We start from the raw sequence: 23,785 nt of genomic DNA, 5'->3' as shown, positions 1-23,785 counted from the left end.
TTTTACACTATTTTCACAACATCCGTCAATACGTCGCTTCACTGCATTATGACGCACCCAGACCGATGGAAGTGTGAAAGAAGCCTAACTCAGGTTGTGCTATCCAGGAAGTCCTTCTCTCAGGACTTCCAACACTGTCCAACACACAAATCTCTAAGTGCGCTGTTCAGGGATCCGATCCTACTCCCAGGATCTCCCAACACACCAGTCTTCAGATCCACGGTCTCACAGTGCACTATTCAGGGATCCAGTCCCCACACACAGGACCTCCCAACACACAAGCTGCCCAGGATCTCACACTCTCCATTACAGAGAACATTCAAGTCCATACACAGGAACCATGTGACCCATACCATGGACACATTGTGTAGTTGTAACCACTCCCATACATGGGAGGTGTGTGTTTGGCTAGTTCGACCCACCCAGCTCTCATAACTAGCCCTGTAAGCCTCCCTTCACAATTATACAAACACTTGTGGGACTACAGGTCCCATAACAACATTACTTCAGGCTTACAGCGCAGACTCCCACTGTGACACATATTGGCCATTTACAATTCTGCCAGTCACTATCTAATTATCACCATTATAACCACAGATACGCCTCCATGTATATCCTGAGGAGCACACACAGCACCCCCTAGCTGTAACAGGGGTCACTGCATCACATCTGCTATATACCTACTAAATGTTTCTCCTAGAGGGATGGAGAAGAATTCAGACAGATTGTTGTTACATGTGCTGATGGCAGCGAGGTATTTGATTGTCCTGCATTGGAGACTGACTACTCCCCCCCCCTTATCAGAAATATTGGATAGAATAGCCGAAATTTGCAGGATGGAACACATGACAGCCTTAGGCTAAGTTCACACTTGCGTGTAGCTGGTTTGCGTATGGCTCCGTAGTTCCTCCCTTAAGCTCCGCCTACTTCTGCATACATCCTGCGTACCTATCTTTAACATTGGGTACGCAGGGACATGCGTTGTATGCGGATGCGGCGTTTTGACATGCCCACCGACCACACGGGAACACAACTTTTTTTAATTCCTGTGCAGTCGACGGGCACCTCAAAATGCCGCATCCAACGCATGTCCCTGCCTACATTAATGTTAAAGATAGGTATGCAGGACACATGTGGAAGTAGGCGGAGCTTACGGGAGGAACTGCGCAGCCATACGCAGACCAGCCACATGCAAATGTGAACCCGGCCTTAATGAATGCGAGATTGGACAGTTTTGAGTCTGTCTGGGCTCCCTGGGACTATTTTAGTGCCAAAAGCAACAGGATGATGTTGTTTCTTTAACAGGATTCTTCTTCCCTTCCCCTCCCTATGTATGTCTCATCTTATTTAGTTTTGCGGCTTTTAAAGGATAGTAATATGAGTATGGGGATGGAGTCACCTTAACTTGGCATCAATTATAACTTCTGTTGGACTTTGTCTTTTGCTGTTAAATTACACAATATGTTTAGATGCCACTGGGGCAAACGTCTCCTAAGAGTTCACTCTCATTGTACTCCATTTTTTCTGATTCTCTAATTTGCAAGCCAAATTGTGATATGGAGCTCAACTTCTTCAGACATTACTTGACTGCTTCTGAGTAGGGCTCGTCCTTCCATTGACAACACCCTCACCGGATTCTGTAGCTGTTGGACAGGACTCCGACACCGTCTCTTTACGACGTGCAGCACAAACCAAAGCCTCCACATGCCACGGATACAGACAAGCATTTGTAGAGTGGAAATTCTCCTGCCAGGGGCAGCCTCTCCTACTGGCCCAAGGTTTCAGAGTTTTTTAGTCTTCACTGGACAAAGACCATCAGGATGTTCCACACAACCGCAGCGGTTCCAAATTCCTATCTCATTATTGAGTTCTGGCTTCTGCTCAGCCTGCCAAACACAGTCGACCTTCACGGATTCTGCACGGGTAGCGGTCTCAACATGCTGGGGAATGGGTGGCCTTTGAAAGGATAGGGCTAAACGGGACGGTCTTCTCACAAGCGTCACCTGTCTGGTCTGCTCCCGGAAACTGGGAATGAAAATCTTTGCAGGAGGTTCTGGGTTCGGCTGGTCGAAGACCATATGGAAGGCCTGCAGGTCCAAGATGATCGGAGCCCATTTCTCACATAGGAGGTTGAGCCATGCCAGGGCACCTCCTTCTAGGCAGGACAATAGTAATCCCACCTTGACCTGATCAGAGGAAAATTGCTGGCTGAAACCTTCAAAGGGACACATGCATTACTCCAGGAACCCTCGGCACTGCTTTGGATCCCCATAGTACCGAGGTGGATCAGATTGGACGGGTTCCATTATGGGAGAACAAATCTCATATAGTCCAGAAGTCAGAGTATTCAGCAAGGCATCTAAAGTCACAAGATGGTTCAAAAAATTTTCCTGGCTCTCTCACTGGCCAAACAATGAGTTGAATATTACCAATAGCGAAAGATAGTGGGGCTCAGCGGGGGCCATGGCCTGAGAAAACTGTTACGCACGCAGGTGGTGTACGTGGTTCATAGACCCACTGTGCCACCGACCGGACCTACTCTGGAGGGTTGTGACTAAGCAGCTACCCTATTGTTCACTGGAGCTTTTAGTGTTGAGGTCAGGATTGTGTGGCAGGTAGCTGCCAGGTACCACTCCAGGGCGATATCTGGCAGTAGCAGCTGATCCCAAGGGTCTAGGCCATTAATCCAGACTCCTGGACAGGGCAGGACAGGACATCCACTGGAACATCTTCACACCATGCAGGCAGGACGTCACGTGGGATAGGTTCAGGCTGTGCAGTCTTCGGATAGAAGACGGGACGGCCACAGGGACAGGTTCAGAGGAATTCTGGAGTAGATTTTACCTGTAAGGCACAGTTTGTTCTGCTTCTGATCACTACATTGTAGATTGATGATATCATTGTGGTTTGTAAAACAACAACTCCCAGCAAAACCTTACTATGTATGTTGTACTAGTTCTAGTTTCACACGGTATAATATTAAAACTTGAATGGCAGCTATATATACAGGTCTGTGCCAAACCTGGATTAGACGCCCACTCAGATGCATTTCCTTCCCCCCTTTATTACTGAGTCAACTCCTTATATTCTATGATACATAATGATGCAATGCACAAGGAAAAAAAAATTGTGCAGCGTTATACCAGCTGTGACTTTTTTTTTCTGGGGGTGGGGGCGCTATCTGCTCTCTCTGTATAGAGCACCCTTTCTATTAGACAGATTTCACAGTGATGAGATAAAAGCAGGTGCTTTTGCTGCTTCACCTGCCAACTGCTATGTTATCACTGGAGGAAGGAGATACTGACTGGTAATTTCCTGTGCAGTGACACAACATGCCAGGTCCTTCAAACTCAAAGTCTAAGGTCCTGATTCAAAGTGTTTAAGACAGCTTTTGTAAAACACTTTGAAAATTCAAAATATTTAGATGCGAAGTGAAGTTGAGCAAAAATTGTGCGACTTTTGGCATTTTCACCACTGTCAAAATGGGCGAGGCTGAGGAGAGACAGGGCAAAGCATTATTAATAAAATGTGCCAAATTACTTAAGTGGTGTGCGCCTCTTAATGAATTTAGTGCAATTATACCTGCACGACACTTATTAAGAGTGGTGTACAGTCAGTCTTAATGAATCGGGGCCTAAATGTCTAAAAGCCCCTTAAAGAAGCCCTCCTCCCATCAACGTTTTTATTCTCTTAATATATTGCAATCATCTTATTATACAGCACTGTGTACTTACAATTGCTAATTTTGCCTTTCTACCCAGCTAATTCTTCTCTTTTCTCTGCTCTATGTTGAAACAGGAAGTCTCTTTTCCCTGCATTTACCATTCCCCTCTTCCAACTGTTGACTGTGCTGCTCCCTCCTCCCCCTAATTAGGGACTTTTGCATGAGTCATGCAGGGAAAATTGACCTCCTGTTTCTACACAGAGCTTAGAAGGATTCAGCTAGTCAGTTTTTAATCGCGTGATGTCATAGACCTAATGGAAAAGAGAAGAATTATCTGGGTAGAAAGGCAAAATGAGCAATTGTAAGTACACAGTGCTAGATAATATGATGATTGCAATATATTAACAGAATAAAAATTTTGATGGGAACGCTTCTTTAAACAACAGATTATAGTTGTCTGATCCTGCCACTCAGAAAGATGATGTTGAAGGATAGAAGGATGAAGCAGTCTGAATTGAAACAACCAGTCCTTTTATGTGCCAGTTAGAACAAAAGCAATAGAAGTACTCTCATTCAGTAATAAACTCGTGGTACAAAATGGTTTATTTTATATGTACAAGAATACGCCTAATAGGCACAGAAATATAAAACACTTCAGTCCATTAAAAAATATATTTTATGTCTAATATAAAAGTAATACTGGTAAGAATGGTTACAGTGAACCATGCTGAGACTTCAACTAGTAGAAATTCATGGAATTTGCCTAAATCAAAAATCTTTCATCAATAAGGGTTTTGGATGCCAAATTCTTCTGCCCTACAGCAGCACGAATACGCCGGAAACACTGGGTAGAAAAAAAAAAAAACATTACAAAATAAAAGTTAAATACAATTTAGTATTTTATAATGTCAGCAAAAAATAGACTTACTTCTTGTTGCAGATAGGTGATAATCGCAGCCAGAACAAAGTTTTGAGACATGATATCAACAACGCAGAAGACGAGAGTATCAAACATGAGGAGTGTCGATTCGTGACCGTAGAAGAGGACGTCACTGAAGGAGTGAGTCTCATCTATGGGAGGACAACAAAATGGAAAAGAAAAAGGAAAATTACATCTTTAGGTAGTTGACATAACCCCTTCACCGGCATTACCGTTCTTGGTATGTATAGAACCTACTAGTACTCAAGTGTGGGCAGTTCCACATACGAGCTGACCACATACAGTTGTGTGAAAAATGTTTAAACCCTTCCTGATTTCCTATTCTTTTGCATGTTTGTCACACTTAAATGTTTCAGATCACCAAACAAATTTAAATATTAGATACAGATAATACAAGAAAACACTAAATGCAGTTTTTAAATGAAGGTCTTTATTATTAAGGTAAAAAGTAATCCAAACTTACAGGGCCCTGTGTGAAAAAGTGATTGCCCCCCTCTTTAAAACATAAATTGTGGTTTATCACGTCTTTGGGAAGCAGAGTTCAAATTTCCCAGCCACACCCAGGCCTCATTACTGCCACACCTGTTCTCAATCAAGAAATCAGTTTGTCAGGCAGGTCCTGTTTAAGTGAAGTACACAAAAAATTCCTCAAAAGCTAAACATCATGCCGGAATCCAAAGAAATTCTGGAACAAATGAGAAGCAAATTAGTTGAGATCTACCAGTCTGGAAAGGTTATAAAGCCATTCTCAAGCTTTGGGACTCCAGCGAACCACAGTGAGAGCCATTATCCACAAATGGTGAAAAAATTGAACAGTGATGAACCTTCCCAGGAGAGGCTGGCCGACCAAAATTACCACAAGAGCGTTGCAACGACTCATCCAAAAAGTCACAAAAGACCCCACAACAACATCCAAAGATCTGCAGGCCTCACTTGCCTCAGCTAAGGTCAGTGTTCATGACTCCACCATAAAAAAGAGACTGCAAAAATGGCCTGCATGGCCGAGTTTCAAAATGAAACCACTGCTGAGCAATAGGAACATAAAGAATCATCTCAGTTTTGCCAGAAAACCTCTTGATGATCCCCAAGTCTTTTGGAAGACAGAATTTCAGGACCTGGCAGATTTGTTGTTGTAAATAGAACCATGAATTCTGCTGTGTACCAAAAAATCTAAAAGGAGAATATCCGGCCAACTGTTTGTGACCTCAAGTTGAAGCGCACCTGGGTTATGCAGCAGGACTATGATACAAAACACACCAGCAAGTCCACCTCTGAATGACTTAAGAAAAACAAAATTAAGACTTTGCAGTGGTCTAGTCATAGTCCTGACTTTAATCCGATTGAGATGCAGTGGCAAGACCTTAAACAGCCAGTTCATGCTCGGAAACCCTCCAATGTGGCTGAAGTACAACAATTCTGCAAAGATGAGTGGGCAAAAATTTCTCCACAGCGTTGTAAAAGATTCATTGTCAGTTATTGCAAATGTTTGATTGCAGTTGCTGCTAAGGTTGGCCCAACCAGTTATTAGGTTTAGGGGCAATCACTTTTTCACACAGGGCCCTGCAGGTTTGGATTTCTTTTTCCTTTAATAATAAAGACCTTAATTTATAAACTGTATTTTGCATTTACTTGTGTTATTTTTGTCTAATACTTAAATGTGTTTGGTGATCTGAAACATTTAAGAGTGACAAACATTCAAAAGACTAGGAAATCAGGACGGGGGCAAATACTTGTAATAATCATTGTAATAATCAGATGACAGTATGGAAGACAATGGCTCAAATGTAAGGACAAGCTAATTTTCAGACATATTTTCAGTTGTTTCACACTTTTTTGTTAAGTATATAATTCCACATGTGTTAATTCATAGTGTTGATGCCTTCAGTGTGAATTTACAATTTTCATAGTCATGAAAATACAGAAAAATCTTTAAATGAGAAGGTGTGTCCAAACTTTTGCTCTGTACTGTACATGAACACCCGTGTTCTCTATGAGAAAGTTGCTGCCAAACTCTCCTGGCAGTGGCTTATCTCAAGTGAGAACAAAAGGTGTGGCCGCTGTAAATCCGACAGACCGGATCCTTCTCTTCCCTGACATCCTCTGTTAAAGGGCCACTGTCACCCCCCTCCAACCGTTATAAACTAAAAGAGCCACCTTGTGCAGCAGTAATGCTGCATTCTAACAAGGTGGCTCTTTTAGTTTTAGGTTCAAGTATACCCCAAATAAAGAGTTTTTATACTTAGCCACAATTCCTGTCTCTAGCCAGGTAGGCGGGTCCTCACTCCCCAGCTTGACCAGCTCCTCTGCCGTCACTCCAATCTTCCTGCGCTTTCGGCGCCGCCCCCTCAGCGCTGTTATCTTTTCAAAACCGGCGCCTGCGCTGTGTACTGGTGTCCTGCGCAGACGCAGTAAGCTCTGGCCATCTGACGTTCCAGCCAGGTTTGCACACTGCGCCTGCGCGGGCATTGCGGCCACCCACCTTTGGAATCCCAGCCCCGCACTATGTGTTATGCATTATGCACAGTGCGGGGCGGGGATTCCAAAGGTGGCTGGCCGCAATGCCCGCGCAGGCGCAGTGTGCAAGCCTGGCTGGAACGTCAGACGGCCAGAGCTTACTGCGTCTGCGCAGGACACCAGTACACAGTGCAGGCGCCGGTTTTGAAAAGATAACAGCGCTGAGGGGGCAGTGCCGAAAGCGCAGGAAGATTGGAGTGACGGCAGAGGAGCTGGTCAAGCTGGGGAGTGAGGACCCGCCTACCTGGCTAGAGACAGGAATTGTGGCTAAGTATAAAAACGCTTTATTTGGGGTATACTTGAACCTAAAACTAAAAGAGCCACCTTGTTAGAATGCAGCATTACTGCTGCACAAGGTGGCTCTTTTAGTTTATAACGGCTGGAGGGGGGTGACAGTGGCCCTTTAAGTTAGCGAGGGGTGGCATTATCTTGCTGTAACCTTCCCCTTTCCAGGAGGATAAGGTGTTGCACTTAGGTGGATTTCTCCCCAGCCTCATCCCATCTCTACAAATGAAGTCCGTACCATTGTAAAAGATACTTCTTTCCATTGGCTCCATGAACTCCATATTGAGGATTCGTTCCAGAAGAAGTTTGTCTTTCACAAAGTAATCCATGTCTTTAAAAGCCTGTAATAAGCCCAAGAAAGAGAAACCAATCAGACCTCTTCTTCAGTTTTGCCTTTAAACAATTATCATTTTTAATAACAAATCATGTATTGGTTAAAGGGCAGCAGAGATTTATGACCCATCCTGGAAATCAATGTTACTGCACTGTATATAGATAGTACTAACAGGCTTATACTCGTAATCACCTATCCAAATAATGGGGGATAAATTGCGGATCAACGATTGTCTTATCCTCAGAATGGGGTTCTTATTTTCTATGAGACAGCCAAATACAGAGCTTGGCTACCTCTGGCACTCCTCCAGCTTTCACATTATACCTCCTCATCTGAACTGTTCCTCAGCATACAATCCTCTGTCTCCAAACACAGACAGCCACCTCATGCCCTCTCCTGCTCCCACCTGCTAACACTTTCTCTGCTCCTTCTCTGTTATGACCTGGTGGTTAAGAGGCCACACTGATATGACCTGGTGGCTAAAACGCAACATGGGACGAGCTCTGGGAAGGTGGTATCTCTACTGACCGCAGTCCCTAATCCTAACAACAACACTAGTAATAGCCGTGGGATGTTCCTGACTCTCCCTAGACACCTCTTCACAGCCTAAGAACTAACTACCCCTAAAGAAGGAAATAGAAAGCTATCTTGCCTCAGAGAAAAACCCCAAAAGGAAAGACAGCCCCCCACAAATATTGACTGTGAGTGAAGAGGGAAATGACGTACACAGAAATGAAATCAGATTTCAGCAAAGGAGGCCAATACTAAACTTGATAGACAGAGAGAAAAGGATACTGTGCGGTCAGTATTAAAAACTACAAAATCCACGCAGAGTTTACAAAAATGAACTCCACGCCGACTCACGGTGTGGAGGGGCAAATCTGCTTTCCCAGAGCTTCCAGCTAGCCTGAATATGACATAATGATAAGCTGGACAAAAAGAGACATATTTGCAGAGCAATAGTGTCCAAGCAAGTGGACAAACAAAAACTAGCAAAAACTTATCTTTTGCTGACAAGGGCAGGCCATATGAGAATTCCAAGGAGAGAACCAAATCCAACCAAGAACATTGACAGCTGGCATGAACTAAAGCCCAGAGCAGGTTTAAATAACAAACCCAGGCAAGGCGATTAGTGAAGGCAGCTGCCACAGCTACCTAAAGGAGCAGCAGTTCCACTCGAAACCACCAGAGGGAGCCCAAGGGCAGAACTCACAAAAATACCATTAGCAACCACAGGAGGGAGCTCCAGAACGGAATTCACAACACTTCTCACTGCTGGTGATAGCTCTCCAAATCCTGGCCCTCCTCACCACATCCCCACAGTCATTTCTACCTTCCATCCACGCTCTATCACAAACTTTCGTAACCTCTCTAACCTTATACCCATTCGCCCAGCCCTCGCTTCCCCAGTCCCACTAACAGGAGCTCTGTGGAACGCTCGCTCTGTCTGCAACAAGCTTTCCTACAACCACGATCTTTTTGTTACTACCAAACTTTCCTTCCTCACCATCACCGAAACCTGGCTCACCCCTACTGACACAGCTTCTCCTGCTGCACTTTCGTATGGTGGCTTCCACCTTTCTCACACCCCCTGTCCCAGCAGCAAGCATGGCGGAGGAGTTGGTTTTCTCCTCTCAGATAACTGCTCCTTCACCCCAATCCCACTGCCACCCTCTGTTACCCTCCCTTCCTTTGAGGTGCACTTTGTGCGCATCTACTCTCCCTCCAACTGGCTGTCATTTACTGCCCCCCAGGGCTAGCCACCACCTTCTTTGACCACTTCACCACCTGGCTACTTCATTTCCTTTCCGCGAACATCCCCACTATCATCATGGGCGACTTCAACATCCCCATTGACACTTCCCTCTCAGCTGCGACTGAACTTCTATATCTCACTTCCTCCTTCGGCCTCACTCAATGGTCTTCTACAGCCACCTACAAAGATGGTCACACACTGGACCTCATCTTCACCCGCCTCTGTTCCCTACCTAACCTCTCTAACTCACCTCTTCCTCTTTCTGACCACAACCTACTCACATTATCTTCCCTCTTCACTCCATGTCTACAATCCCCACCCCACAAACTTTCACACCCTCGCAGAAATCTTAAACACCTTGATCTACACTCACTCTCTGAATCCCTCCTCCCTCTCACAGACATAAGTTCCCTACACAATGTGGAGGACGCTGCCGCTCTATATAACAACATAATAGCTGTAGCTTTGGAATCTGCTGCCCCACTTACACATACCAAAGCTCGTAAAATCAACAGACGGCCCTGGCACACCAGCCTGACCAAAGAACTGAGGTGAGCTTCCAGGGCTGCTGAGCGGAGATGGATAAGTTCCCACTCCAACGAGCACTTCATCGCATTCAAACAGTCCCTCACTACTTTCAAGGTCACACTCGCCACAGCAAAACAAACCTACTTCTCATCTCTCATATCCTCCCTGTCTCACAACCCTAAACAGTTATTCAACACCTTCAATTCTCTCCTCCGTCCCCCAGCACCTCCTCCCTCCCCACTCATCTCAGCTGAAGACTTTGCCTCATTTTTCAAACATAAGATTGATAACATCAGAGACAGTTTTGGTCAACAACCCCCAAAGCCCTTCCACCCTCCAAAAAAATGCCACCGCACACCATTACTGATCCACTGGCAAATCGGTCATGCTAAAGGATATTGCAGGCAGTAGATCACGCTCCATGGCATCTCCAGACTCTGTCACATGCTCAGTGTGAACCTGCTTTCATCTGTGAAGAGCACAGGGCACCAGTGGCGAATTTGCCAATCCCAGTGTTCTGTGGCAAATGCCAAGCCACCTCCAAAGTGTTGGACTGTGAGCACAACCCCCATCTGTGGACATCGGGCACTCAGACCATCCTCATGGAGTCGGATTCTAATCATTTGTGCAGACACATGCACATTTGTAGCCTGCTGGAGGTCATATTGCTGGACTCTGGCAGTGCTCCTCCTGTTTCTCCTTGCACAAAGGCTGAGGTAGCGGTCCTGCTGCTGAGTTGTTGCCCTCCTACGGCCCCCTCCACGTCTCCTGGTGTACTCCTGGAAGCGCCTCCAGCCTTTGGACACTGCACTGACAGACACAGCAAACCTTCTTGCCACAGCTCGCATTCATGTGCCATCCTGGATGAGCTGCAATACCTGAGCCACTTGTGTGGGTTGTAGAGTGCGTCTCATGCTACCACAAGTGTGAAAACACAACCAACATTCAAAAGTGACCAAAACATCAGCCAGAAAGCATTGGTACTGAGATGTGGTCTGTGGTCCCCACCTGCAGAACCACTCCTTTATAGGGGGTGTCTTGATAATTGCCAATAATTTCCATCTGTTGTCTCTTCCATTTGCACAACAGAATGTGAAATTGATTGTCAATCAGTGTTGCTTCCTAAGTGGACAGTTTGATTTCACAGAAGTTTAATTTACTTGGAGTTATATTCTGTTGTTTAAGTGTTCCCTTTATTATTTTGAGCAGTGTATATATGCCTAGCTTGCTTAGTGGCAGTAATTAAATAATTTTGGAACCCTTAATGAAGATTTTTAACGCATAATGATAAAATGAACATTTTAAAGATTTTTTTCATAGAGGTTTTGGCATATGGGACCCCATTTGGATAATAATCCTTATTGGAAATACTTTTTGTTACCCATAACTTAGCTTAACTCAAGAAAAATGTCCGGCCCCTATAAACCTCAATGCATAACTATTAGGACACGATACATACATGATCAATGAAGGAACTCAGGAATTTATTCATGGTGTTATAGGCTTTTGTGCTCTGGTCTGAAACTGTTGTAAAACTGCGTAAAAACCGAGTGGGTCCATGATTCTGGAATTAAAACAAAAAAAAAGACAAAAAAATAAAATGTTTTGTTGGAAATCAAGACATCATTGCAGACGGGAATTATCATAACAACCTTCACAAAGTTATCATGGATCCGATCAAACTGTGCCCTGGTCCGGCCAGAAATAGAAATCTGAAATGTCTGAATATCGGTGTTCGGCTGTAGCCCTCTTTGGCTGCACATATTCTCCTACAATAGAAAAATAAAAAAAATTCTAATTAACTGATATATGTTAAAAAAAACAATACTGAGCCATTTAACCCCCCCACATTCCTGCACCGTATCCACAACCCTATCTGCTGGTCTTCTGTATGCCTGGCCTCAGGAGTCTCTTGCCTTAAGGTACCTTCACACGAAACGACATCGCTAGCGATCCGTGACGTTGCAGCGTCCTCGCTAGCGATATCGTTTTGTTTGACACGCAGCAGCGATCAGGATCCTGCTGTGATGTCGCTGGTCGCTGAATAAAGTCCAGAACTTTATTTGGTCGTCCGATCGCTGTGTATCGTTGTGTTTGAAAGCAAAAGCAACGATACCAGCGATGTTTTACACTGGTAACCAGGGTAAACATCGGGTTACCAAGCGCAGGGCCGCGCTTAGTAACCCGATGTTTACCCTGGTTACCAGCGTAAAAGTAAAAAAAAACAAACAGTACATGCTCACCTGCGCGTCCCCCAGCCTCTGCTTCCTGACACTGACTGAGCGCCGGCCCTAAAGTGAAAGTGAAAGCACAGCGGTGACGTCACCGCTGTGCTGTTAGGGCCGGAGCTCAGTCAGTGTCAGGAAGCAGAGGCTGGGGGACGCGCAGGTGAGCATGTACTGTTTGTTTTTTTTACTTTTACGCTGGTAACCAGGGTAAACATCGGGTTACTAAGCGCGGCCCTGCGCTTAGCAACCCGATGTTTACCCTGGTTACCCGGGGACCTCGGCATCGTTGGTCGCTGGAGAGCGGTCTGTGTGACAGCTCTCCAGCGATCAAACAGCGACGCTGCAGCGATCGGCATCGTTGTCGCTATCGCTGCAGCGTTGCTTCGTGTGAAGGTACCTTTATACAAGCTTAGGCCTGTGATCAACTATCAGTCCCATGGGGTTTATGGGTTGTCACCGCTACAGCCAAAGTAAGCGGAAGACTAGTGGGGAGGATTAGGGATGTGTCACTGGAATGTTGGGGGATGGAATGCTCGAATTTATATTACAGACTTATTTTAGCTACATTGCAGCTTTTTAATTAAGTTAGAAGACCTTCATTTTTACACTTTGTTTTTTTTCTACCCTTCTTCAAAGTAGCAAAACTTATTTATTTTCCTGTCGACATAGCCATTTATTGGCTTTTTTTTTTTTAGGAGCAAGTTGTAGTTATAAATGACAATTTTTTTAATCATATAAGGTACTGAGAAACGGGAACAGGAGGGACGAAATGGTAAAACAAAAATGCAATTCTGCCATAGTTATTTGGTGCTTTGTTTTTGCGGTGTTCATTGAGCGGTAACAATGACCTGGAAACATCATTTTTCAGGTAAATACAATTACAGTGACACCAGACTTGCATAGATTGTTTTATGTTGAAAAAAAATCAGAAATTTGTAAGAAAAAAATAAAATGTGGTTTCTGTTATTTGTGGAGTCTTGTGACTTTTTTGTCTGTTGATTGACCTGTGTGAGGGCTTGCTGTTTTTTTTGATAAGGCAATATAAGAGTGATTCAAATTTGTACATATATTTTTTATTCTCTATATCTTATAGAGGTATTTCATAAAGTGATGCTATATCGCCAGAATATACTATCAGTTGGTCATCATGAGAATTTGACATTTGGGGTCCTCATCAGCTCTCAGAATGAAGGGGCTACGTTGTGGATTCAGTCCTGTCATGTAGGTCACCTAGATGTTGTAGCTGGCTGTATTCAGGAGGTGAATGACGCTGAGATGAAGGTCCTTTGGAACATGGGGATCCCATAGATTAGACCCTCATCCAACATAAACACAAAGATGTTCAGATCCTGCATTGGTTCTTGATGGGAAAAGGTTACTGCCTCCTGGCCCCCCCGGTGGAGGTTTATCCCCCTTTAGATAGGAGCCTTTATTTCACCATTTTTTTTCACTGCACAGGATAATCCAACAAACTTACTGCTTCTCTCCTTAAATTCATATTCATCTCCTCCATGTTTGTATCCGAGTGTCCATGGACTGAGCGGCCGTGAATGTAGTATCCAAAGCATCTGTGAGACAGTATGAATACCGAGATCTGCAAAATTGAAACTTGTTTTGGGGTTACGGAGTTCACAAGTTCAGTCTTAAGTAGTTATTAACACATTTCCAGTTATCATCTATCCACAGGATCACGTTAGTCTTTCTTTGTGTATGTCTAGTCGCCTCTCCATTTCGGTGGGGTATTTTAGAGACCCGTTCTTGGTTACAGTGGGGTCCCAGCAATTTGTCCCCCACTAATCATCAAGTTATTACATATCCTCATTAAATTGTCTTTTTTCGCTTTTTGAATACCAAATTACCTTGGCTACAATTTCTTATAAAACATAAAAATGTTCTTTACACACCTGGGTCCAGCACTGAGTCACCAATATTGTTCCTGGTGTCTGTTATTGTCTGCAGCGTTGACAAGGTATTGACAGCACTGCAGCTAATCATTGAGCTCAGCATTAACGTAGGCATAGCTCACTTGCTTGATGCAGTGCTTTCAAAGTGACGTCAGCGCTGCAAACAATCACAGATAAAGGGCACAGTGGTGGAAACAAACTGTTGGACCCAGTGAGGGTGAGGAAAAAACTTTTTTTGGTTTCTTTTTTAAACAAACTTCAGCTGGGAGGAAAAGGTTTTCAAAAACCAGAAAACCCTTTAAACTTGTAAAGTTGAGAATAGCCTTTTAACCCCTTCCCGACCTTTGACGCTTACGCTGCGTCATGAAAGTCTGTGCCAATCCGACCTATGACGCAGCGTATGCGTCATGGAATGATCGCGTCCCTGCAGATCGGGTGAAAGGGTTAACTCCAATCTCACCCGATCTGCAGAGACAGGGGGAGTGGTGCTTCAGCCCAGGGGGGGTGGCTTCACCCCCCCGTGGCTACGATCGCTCTGATTGGCTGTTGAAAGTGAAACTGCCAATCAGAGCGATTTGTAATATTTCACCTAAAAAACTGGTGAAATATTACAATCCAGCCATGGCCGATGCTGCAATATCATCGGCCATGGCTGGAAATACTGAAGTGACCCCCCCCACACCCACCGATCGCCCCCCCAGTCCTCCGTTATGGGGTCCGGTCCCCCTCCGTCCGCCTGCCGGCTCCCCCGTCCTCCTGTCCGCTCCCTCCTTGTTTGGATTCACCCCCCCTGTGGTCCGATTACCCCCCCTGTGCTCCGATCCACCCCCCCACCACCCCTTCATACTTACCGATCCTCCCGGTGTCCGTACGTCTCCTCGCTGGGCGCCGCCATCTTCCAAAATGGCGGGCGCATGCTCAGTGCGCCCGCCGAATCTGCCAGCCGGCAGATTCCTTACAAGTACATTTTGATTGCTGTGGTAGGTTCTATCACAGCGATCAAAATAAAAAAAATAATAAATAAACCCCCCCCTTTATCACCCCCATAGGTAGGGACAATAATAAAATAAAGAAAAAATATATATATATATTTTTTTTTTCGTTTTCCACTAGGGTTAGGGTTAGAACTAGGGGTATGGTTAGGGGTAGGGTTAGGCAGCGGATTGGCCGCGGATCCGCAGCGGATTGGCCACGGATCCGCAGCGGATTGGCCGCGGATCCGCAGCGGATTGGCCGCTGCGAATTCGTAGCAGTTTTCCATCAGGTTTACAGTACCATGTACACCTATGGAAAACCAAATCCACTGTGCCCATGGTGCGGAAAATTCCGTGCAGAAACGCTGCGTTGTATTTTCCGCAGCATGTCAATTCTTTGTGCGGATTCCGCAGCGTTTTACACCTGTTCATCAATAGGAATCCGCAGGTGAAATCCGCACAAAAAAACACTGGAAATCTGCTGTAAATCTGCAGGTAAAACGCAGTGCCTTTTACCTGCAGATTTTTCAAAAATCGTGCGGAAAAATCTCAACGAATCCGCAACGTGGGCACATAGCCTTAGGGTTAGGGTTGGAATTAGAGTTAGGGTTGGAAATAGGGCTAGGGTTGGAAATAGGGTTAAGATTAGGCTTGTGGTTAGGGTTACGGATAGGGTTAGGGGTGTGTTGGGGTTACAGTTGTGGTTAGGGTTGGGATTAGGGTTAGGGTTGGGATTAGGGTTAGGGTTGGAATTAGGGTTACGGGTGTGTTGCGGTTAGGGTTGTGGTTAGGGGTGTGTTGGGGATAGGGTTGTGATTAGGGTTATGGCTACAGTTGGGATTAGGATTAGGGGTGTGTTGGGGTTAGTGTTGAAGTTAGAATTGAGGGCTTTCCACTGTTTAGGCACATCAGGGGTCTCCAAACGCAACATGGCGCCACCATTGATTCCAGCCAATCTTGCGTTCAAAAAGTCAAATGGTGCTCCCTCCCTTCCAAGCCCCAACGTGCGCCCAAACAGTGGTTTACCCCCACATTTTGGGTACCAGCGTACTCAGGACAAACTGGGCAACAACTGTTGGGGTCCAATTTCTCCTGTTACCCTTGCAAAAATAAAAAATTACTTGCTAAAACATAATTTTTGAGGAAAGAACAATTATTTTTAATTTTCACGGCTCTGCGTTATAAACTTCTGTGAAGCACTTGGGGGTTGAAAGTGCTCACCACACATCTAGATAAGTTCCTTGGGGGGTCTAGTTTCCAAAATGGGGTCACTTGTGGGGTGTTTCTACTGTTTAGGCATATCAGGGGCTCTGCAAATGCAACGTGACGCCCGCAGACCATTCCATCAAAGTCTGCATTTGAAATGCCACTACTTCCCTTCCGAGCCCCGGCATATGCCCAAACAGTGGTCTACCCCCACATATGGGGTATCAGTGTACTCACAACAAACTGGGCAACAAATATTGGGGTCCAATTTCTCCTGTTACCCTTGTGAAAATAAAAAATTGCTTGCTAAAACATCTTTTTTGAGGAAAGAAAAATGATTTTTTATTTTCACGGCTCTGCGTTGTAAACTTCTGTGAAGCACTTGGGGTTTGAACGTGCTCATCACACATCTAGATAAGTTCCTTGGGGGGTCTAGTTTCCAAAATGGGGTCACTTGTGGGGTGTTTCTACTGTTTAGGCACATCAGGGGCTCTGCAAATGCAATGTGACGCCCGCAGACCATTCCATCAAAGTCTGCATTTCAAATGCCACTACTTCCCTTCCGAGCCCCGGCATATGCCCAAACAGTGGTCTACCCCCACATATGGGGTATCAGCATACTCACAACAAACTGGGCAACAAATATTGGGGTCCAATTTCTCCTGTTACCCGTGTGAAAATAAAAAATTGCTTGCTAAAACATATTTTTTGAGGAAAGAAAAATGATTTTTTATTTTCACAGCTCTGCGTTGTAAACTTCTGTGAAGCACTTGGGGGTTGAACGTGCTCACCACACATCTAGATAAGTTCCTTGGGGGGTCTAGTTTCCAAAATGGGGTCAATTGTGGGGGTTTCTACTGTTTAGGCATATCAGGGGCTCTGCACACGTAACATGATGTCCGCAGACCATTCCATCAAAGTCTGCATTCCAAAACGTCACTACTTCCATTCTGAGCCCCGGCATATGCCCAAACAGTGGTTTACCCCCACATATGGGGTATCAGCGTACTCAGGAGAAACTGGACAACAACTTTTGGGGTCCAATTTCTCCTGTTACTCTTGCAAAAATAAAAAATTCTGGGCTAAAAAATATTTTTGAGGAAAGGAAACATTTATTATTTTCACGGCTCTGCGTTATAAACTTCTGTGAAGCACTTGGGGGTTCAAAGTGCTCACCACACATCTAGATAAGTTCCCTTGGGGGTCTAGTTTCCAAAGTGGAGTCACTTGTGGGGAGTTCCTACTGTTTAGGCACATCAGGGGCTCTGCAAACGCAACCTGATGCCCGCAGAGCATTCCATCAAAGTCTGCATTTCAAAACGTCACTACTTCCCTTCCGAACCCCGACGTGTGCCAAAACAGTGGTTTACCCCCACATATGGGGTATCAGCATACTCAGGAGAAACTGGACAACAACTTTTGGGGTCCAATTTCTCCTGTTACCCTTGGGAAAATAAAAAATTGTGGGCTAAAAAATCATTTTTGAGAAAAGAAAAATTATTTTTTATTTTCATGGCTCTGCGTTATAAACTTCTGTGAAGCACTTGGGGGTTCAAAGTGCTCACCACACATCTAGATTAGTTCCTTGGGAGGTCTAGTTTCCAAAATGGGGTCACTTGTGCGGGAGCTCCAATGTTTAGGCACACAGGGGCTCTCCAAACGCGACATGGTGTCCGCTAATGATTGGAGCTAATTTTCCATTCAAAAAGCCAAATGGCGTGCCTTCCCTTCCGAGCCCTGCCGTGCGCCCAAACAGTGGTTTACCCCCACATATGGGGTATCATCGTACTCAGGACAAACTGGACAACAACATTTGGGGTCCAATTTCTCCTATTACCCTTGGGAAAATAAAAAATTCTGGGCTAAAAATCATTTTTGAGGAAAGAAAAATTATTTTTTATTTTCACGGCTCTGCGTTATAAACTTCTGTGAAGCACCTGGGGGTTATAAGTGCTCACTATGCATCTAGATAAGTTCCTTGGGGGGTCTAGTTTCCAAAATGGGGTCACTTGTAGGGGAGCTCCAATGTTTAGGCACACAGGGGCTCTCCAAACGCGACATGGTGTCCGCTAACGATTGGAGCTAATTTTCCATTCAAAAAGTCAAATGGCACGCCTCCCCTTCCGAGCCTTGCCGTGCACCCAAACAGTGGTTTACCCCCACATATGAGGTATCGGCGTACTCAGGAGAAATTGCCCAACAAATTTTAGGATCCATTTTATCCTGTTGCCCATGTGAAAATGAAAGAATGGAGGCTAAAAGAAATTTTGTGTGAAAAAAAAGTACTTTTTCATTTTTGCGGATCAATTTGTGAAGTACCTGGGGGTTTAAAGTGCTCACTATGCCTCTAGATAAGTTCCTTGGGGGGTCTAGTTTCCAAAATGGGGTCACTTGTGGAGGAGCTCCAATGTTTAGGCACACGGGGGCTTTCCAAACGCGACATGGTGTCCGCTAACGATGGAGATAATTTTTCATTCAAAAAGTCAAATGGCGCTCCTTCCCTTCCGAGCCTTACCATGTGCCCAAACAGTGGTTTACCCCCACATGTGAGGTATTGGTGTACTCAGGAGAAATTGTCCAACAAATTTTAGGATCCATTTTATCCTGTTGCCCATGTGAAAATGAAAAAATTGAGGCTAAAATAATTCATTGTGAAAAAAAAGTACTTTTTCATTTTTACGGAACAATTTGTGAAGCACCTGGGGGTTTAAAGTGCTCACTATGCTTCTAGATAAGTTCCTTGGGGGGTCTAGTTTCCAAAATGGGGTCACTTGTGGGGGAGCTCCAATGTTTAGGCACACGGGGGCTCTCCAAACGCGACATGGTGTCCGCTAAAGATTGGAGCCAATTTTTCATTCAAAAAGTCAAATGGCGCTCCTTCCCTTCCGAGCCCTGCCGTGCGCCCAAACAGTGGTTTACCCCCACATATGAGGTATCAGCGTACTCAGGACAAATTGGACAACAACGTCCATGGACCAGTATCTCCATTTACCCTTGGGAAAATAAAAAAATTGTTGCTAAAAGATCATTTTTGTGACTAAAAAGTTAAATGTTCATTTTTTACTTCCATGTTGCTTCTGCTGCTGTGAAACACCTGAAGGGTTAATAAACTTCTTGAATGTGGTTTTGAGCACCTTGAGGGGTGCAGTTTTTAGAATGGTGTCACTTTTGGGTATTTTCAGCCATATAGAACCCTCAAACTGACTTCAAATGTGAGGTGGTCCCTAAAAAAAATGGTTTTGTAAATTTTGTTGTAAAAATGAGAAATCACTGGTCAAATTTTAACCCTTATAACTTCCTAGCAAAAAAAAAATTTGTTTCCAAAATTGTGCTGATGTAAAGTAGACATGTGGGAAATGTTATTTATTAACTATTTTGTGTCACATAACTCTCTGGTTTAACAGAATAAAAATTCAAAATGTGAAAATTGCGAAATTTTCAAAATTTTCGCCAAATTTCCGTTTTTTTCACAAATAAACTCAGAAATTATCGACCTAAATTTACCACTAACATGAAGCCCAATATTTCACGAAAAAACAATCTCAGAATCGCTAGGATCCGTTGAAGCGTTCCGGAGTTATTACCTCATAAAGGGACACTGGTCAGAATTGCAAAAAACGGCAAGGTCATTAAGGCCAAAATAGGCTGGGTCATGAAGGGGTTAAGCTGAATATAGACCAAGTGGAACAGTAACATTAGTATAAAGCCGAATTCACACATCTGTGAAACATGGTCTGTTCTCGCCCGACCGCCGAGTCTCCTGAGCTGAGTATACTTCTTCATAGGTATATATGAAGCAGATAGCCCAGATTGGAAGATTAAGCCAAGTCTTCCAATGCAAGAGCAGTCCATGTTTCACAGATTTACAATGGTGAATCACAACTGTTATGTTAGATACCGTACCTTAGACACAGGGCCGGTTTTAGGCAAAGTGGGGCCCTAGGCAAAGTTTAAAATGGGGCCCCAAATGCTAACATATTGCACATCATACAGAAGCATTTCTGCTGTATTTACATGCGCTGATCTCAGGCCGCTAAACATGTGATCGACAATACTGAAGTCGTTAGACTCTTGTTTCCCGGCCTCTTTCCACCCTCTGAGAAAGAATGAAGGGGACAGAACGATCACTAATAGATCACTAACAGATCACCATACAGTATCATGTCTACAGTTTACACCGGCGATGTGCTGCTGAGAACAAGGATTTTTATTCCGGCATAAACAATCCAATCACCCAATGAATATGCAGCATTTTGCTTGTTTAGTATAATACACCCCATACTCCTCCATATATTATAATGTGCACCACAGTCCTTCATATTGTAAAATGCATACCCCATAGTCCTCCATATAATATAATGTGCCCCATAGTCCTCCATATAGTATGATACACTCCTCATAGTCCTCCATATAGTATTATACACTTCCCATAGTCCTCCATATAGTATAATACACTCCTCAGTCCTCCATATATTAAAATATACTCCTCAGTCCTCCATATAGCATAATACACTCCTCACAGTGCTCCATATAGTATAATGCACCGCCATAGTCATCCATGTAGTACAATTCACTTCCCACAGTATAATGCACCCTATAGTTCTTAATCTATCTATATATATAATTGTCTAAGGGTTTTTCCGTCTGTCTGTCTGTCTGTCTGTCTGTCTGTCTGTCTGTCTTTCTGTCTGTCTGTCTGTCTGTCTGTCTGTCTGTCTGTCTGTCCTGGAAATCACTCCATATAAGGTATGGTCTACAAACAGGATACCTTATATGGAGTGGTCGGCGGTTTGTAGACCATACCTTATATGGAGTGGTCGGCGGTTTGTAGACCATACCTTATATGGAGTGGTCGGCGGTTTGTAGACCATACCTTATATGGAGTGGTTGGCGGTTTGTAGACCATACCTTATATGGAGTGGTCGACGGTTTGTCGGGCGGCCTCGACCAATCAGAGATGGGCACAGCATGGCGACGATGATGTCATAATGGTTGCCATGGCGACGATGATGTCATAAAGGTTGCCTCGACCAATCAGCGACGGGCACAGCCGCCAGGCCTCGACCAATCAGAGACGCGGGATTTCCAGGACAGACAGACAGACAGACGGAAAAACCCTTAGACAATCTATATATATAATTGTCTAAGGGTTTTTCCGTCTGTCTGTCTGTCTGTCTGTCTGTCTGTCTTTCTGTCTGTCTGTCCTGGAAATCCCGCGTCTCTGATTGGTCGAGGCCGCCAGGCCTCGACCAATCAGAGACAGGCACAGCATGGCGACGATGATGTCATAATGGAAATCCCGCGTCTCTGATTGGTCGAGGCCTGGCGGCCTCGACCAATCAGCGACGGGCACAGTATCGACGTAGATGTCATAATGGTTGCCATGGCGACGATGATGTCATAAAGGTTGCCTCGACCAATCAGCGACGGGCACAGTCTGCCGCGAATTCTGGAATCATCATTGTCCATATACTACGGGGACATGCATATTCTAGAATACCCGATGCGTTAGAATCGGGCCACAATCTAGTATATATATAATTGTCTAAGGATTTTTCTGTCTGTCTGTCTGTCCTGGAAATCCTGCGTCTCTGATTGGTCGAGGCCGCCAGGCCTCGACCAATCAGCGACGGGCACAGCATGGCGACGATGATGTCATAAAGGTTGCCTCGACCAATCAGCGACGGGCACAGTCTGCCGCGAATTCGCCTCGACCAATCAGCGACGGGCACAGTATCGACGTAGATGTCATAATGGTTGCCATGGCGACGATGATGTCATAAAGGTTGCCTCGACCAATCAGCGACGGGCACAGTCTGCCGCGAATTCTGGAATGATCATTGTCCATATACTACGGGGACATGCATATTCTAGAATACCCGATGCGTTAGAATCGGGCCACAGTCTAGTAGAATATAATGCACCCCCCATACAGTATAATGTAGCCCCCTCATAGAGTATGATGCAATCACCCATCAAGGAATATAAATATAATACAGCCCCCCCCATAGAATATAATGTAGCCCCGAACAAGATATAATACAGCCCACCTCCCCATAGAATATAATGTAGCCCCATCAAAGGGTATGATGCAATCATCCCTCATAAAATCTAATAAAGCCCCCCACAGAATATAATGCAGCCCCCATAGTATATAACACAGCCTCCTCCATAGAATATAATGTATAATGTACCCCCCAAATATATAACACAGCCACATAGTATATAACACAGCCTCCCCATAGAATATAATATACCCCCATAGTATATAGCACAGCCCACATAGTAGTATGTAGCACAGCCCATATAGTAGTATATAGCACAGCCACTTAGTATATAGCACAGCCCACACAGTAGTATATAGCACAGCCCACACAGTAGTATACAGCACTGCCCACAGTAGTATACAGCACAGCCCACAGTAGTATACAGCACATCCCACAGGAGTATACAGCACAGCCCACAGGAGTATACAGCACTGCCCACAGTAGTATACAGCACAGCCCACAGGAGTATACAGCACAGCCCACAGTAGTATACAGCACAGCCCACAGTAGTATACAGCACAGCCCACAGTAGTATACAGCACAGCCCACAGGAGTATACAGCACAGCCCACAGTAGTATACAGCACATCCCACAGGAGTATACAGCACAGCCCATACAGTAGTACACAGCACAGCCCACATCCCCCTTTCCCTCCCCGCCTCTCTCCTCCCGAGAATGGCCGCACAGTCCAGTAAAAAAAAAACAAAAAAAACACAAGCTCCTTACCTCTCCCCGAGCCCGCGCTGCTCCCTGCTCCTGTGTCAGCGGCTACTGCCGCACTGCCTTGCACACAGCGAGTGCGCGATGATGCGCACCCGCTGTGTCAGGTGACGCTCTCTCCTCCATCATTGCTTTGAACTGTACCGGCAGACGCCGGTATAGTTCAATGCGGAGGGGGAGTCAGCGCTGGCGGCAGGCGGGCCCCCCTGCCTCACAGGGGCCCCGTAGCAGCTGCGTGACTTGACGCTAGCTGGGGGCCCCTGGAGGAGCGGGGGCCCCAGGCAGCTGCCTGCCCCTAACGCCGGCCCTGCTTAGACACTACAGTCTTTAATATGCCATATGTGGCAGGTGTGTTTTAGGTGCCACAATAATGGCACATGCAATTACTAATTACATCTCCAGATGGCCAAGTTCTCTTCCCTAGACACTTTTCAAAACTTTTCAATACAGCGCTCAAAGTAATTTTTCCCTGTCCTGCTGAATCTGCCAGAAGACAAAAGATCATAATTGTGAACCTTTAAGCATCCTGTTTGGGGGCCTAAATCTTGTTGACAGGTTTCCTTTAAACTAAAAGCAAATAAACTCCAAGTCAATTTTCATCATTTCATCCTCTTCTTTAAAGGGCCATCATTTTATTTTTATCGTCACCTTAAAACATATGCGGGCTTGTTTTCTTGGAAAACTT

General features: G+C 44.9%; 1 protein-coding gene across 4 annotated transcripts in view; it reads right to left on the bottom strand.

Moving 5' to 3' along the window:
• Window positions 1–4,236: 4,236 nt before the first annotated feature.
• Window positions 4,237–23,785, bottom strand: part of TMEM67 (transmembrane protein 67) — a 75,870-nt gene continuing 56,321 nt past the window's right edge. For all 4 annotated transcript variants that reach the window (XM_077270855.1, XM_077270856.1, XM_077270857.1 and 1 more), the window contains exons 23-28: window positions 13,727–13,843; window positions 11,674–11,790; window positions 11,481–11,585; window positions 7,642–7,744; window positions 4,593–4,735; window positions 4,237–4,508 (exon numbers count right to left, since the gene is read on the bottom strand). In XM_077270855.1, coding sequence (XP_077126970.1) covers window positions 4,428–4,508; window positions 4,593–4,735; window positions 7,642–7,744; window positions 11,481–11,585; window positions 11,674–11,790; window positions 13,727–13,843 — 666 coding nt within the window. In that variant the 3' untranslated portion in view covers window positions 4,237–4,427. The remainder of the gene's footprint in view (window positions 4,509–4,592; window positions 4,736–7,641; window positions 7,745–11,480; window positions 11,586–11,673; window positions 11,791–13,726; window positions 13,844–23,785) is intronic.

Source organism: Ranitomeya variabilis, chromosome 6, assembly GCF_051348905.1.
Source record: "Ranitomeya variabilis isolate aRanVar5 chromosome 6, aRanVar5.hap1, whole genome shotgun sequence".
In the NCBI taxonomy this organism is placed as follows: Eukaryota; Metazoa; Chordata; class Amphibia; order Anura; family Dendrobatidae; genus Ranitomeya; species Ranitomeya variabilis.
Note: the sequence above shows the minus strand (reverse complement) of the source record. Positions and strands in the feature narration are given on the sequence as shown.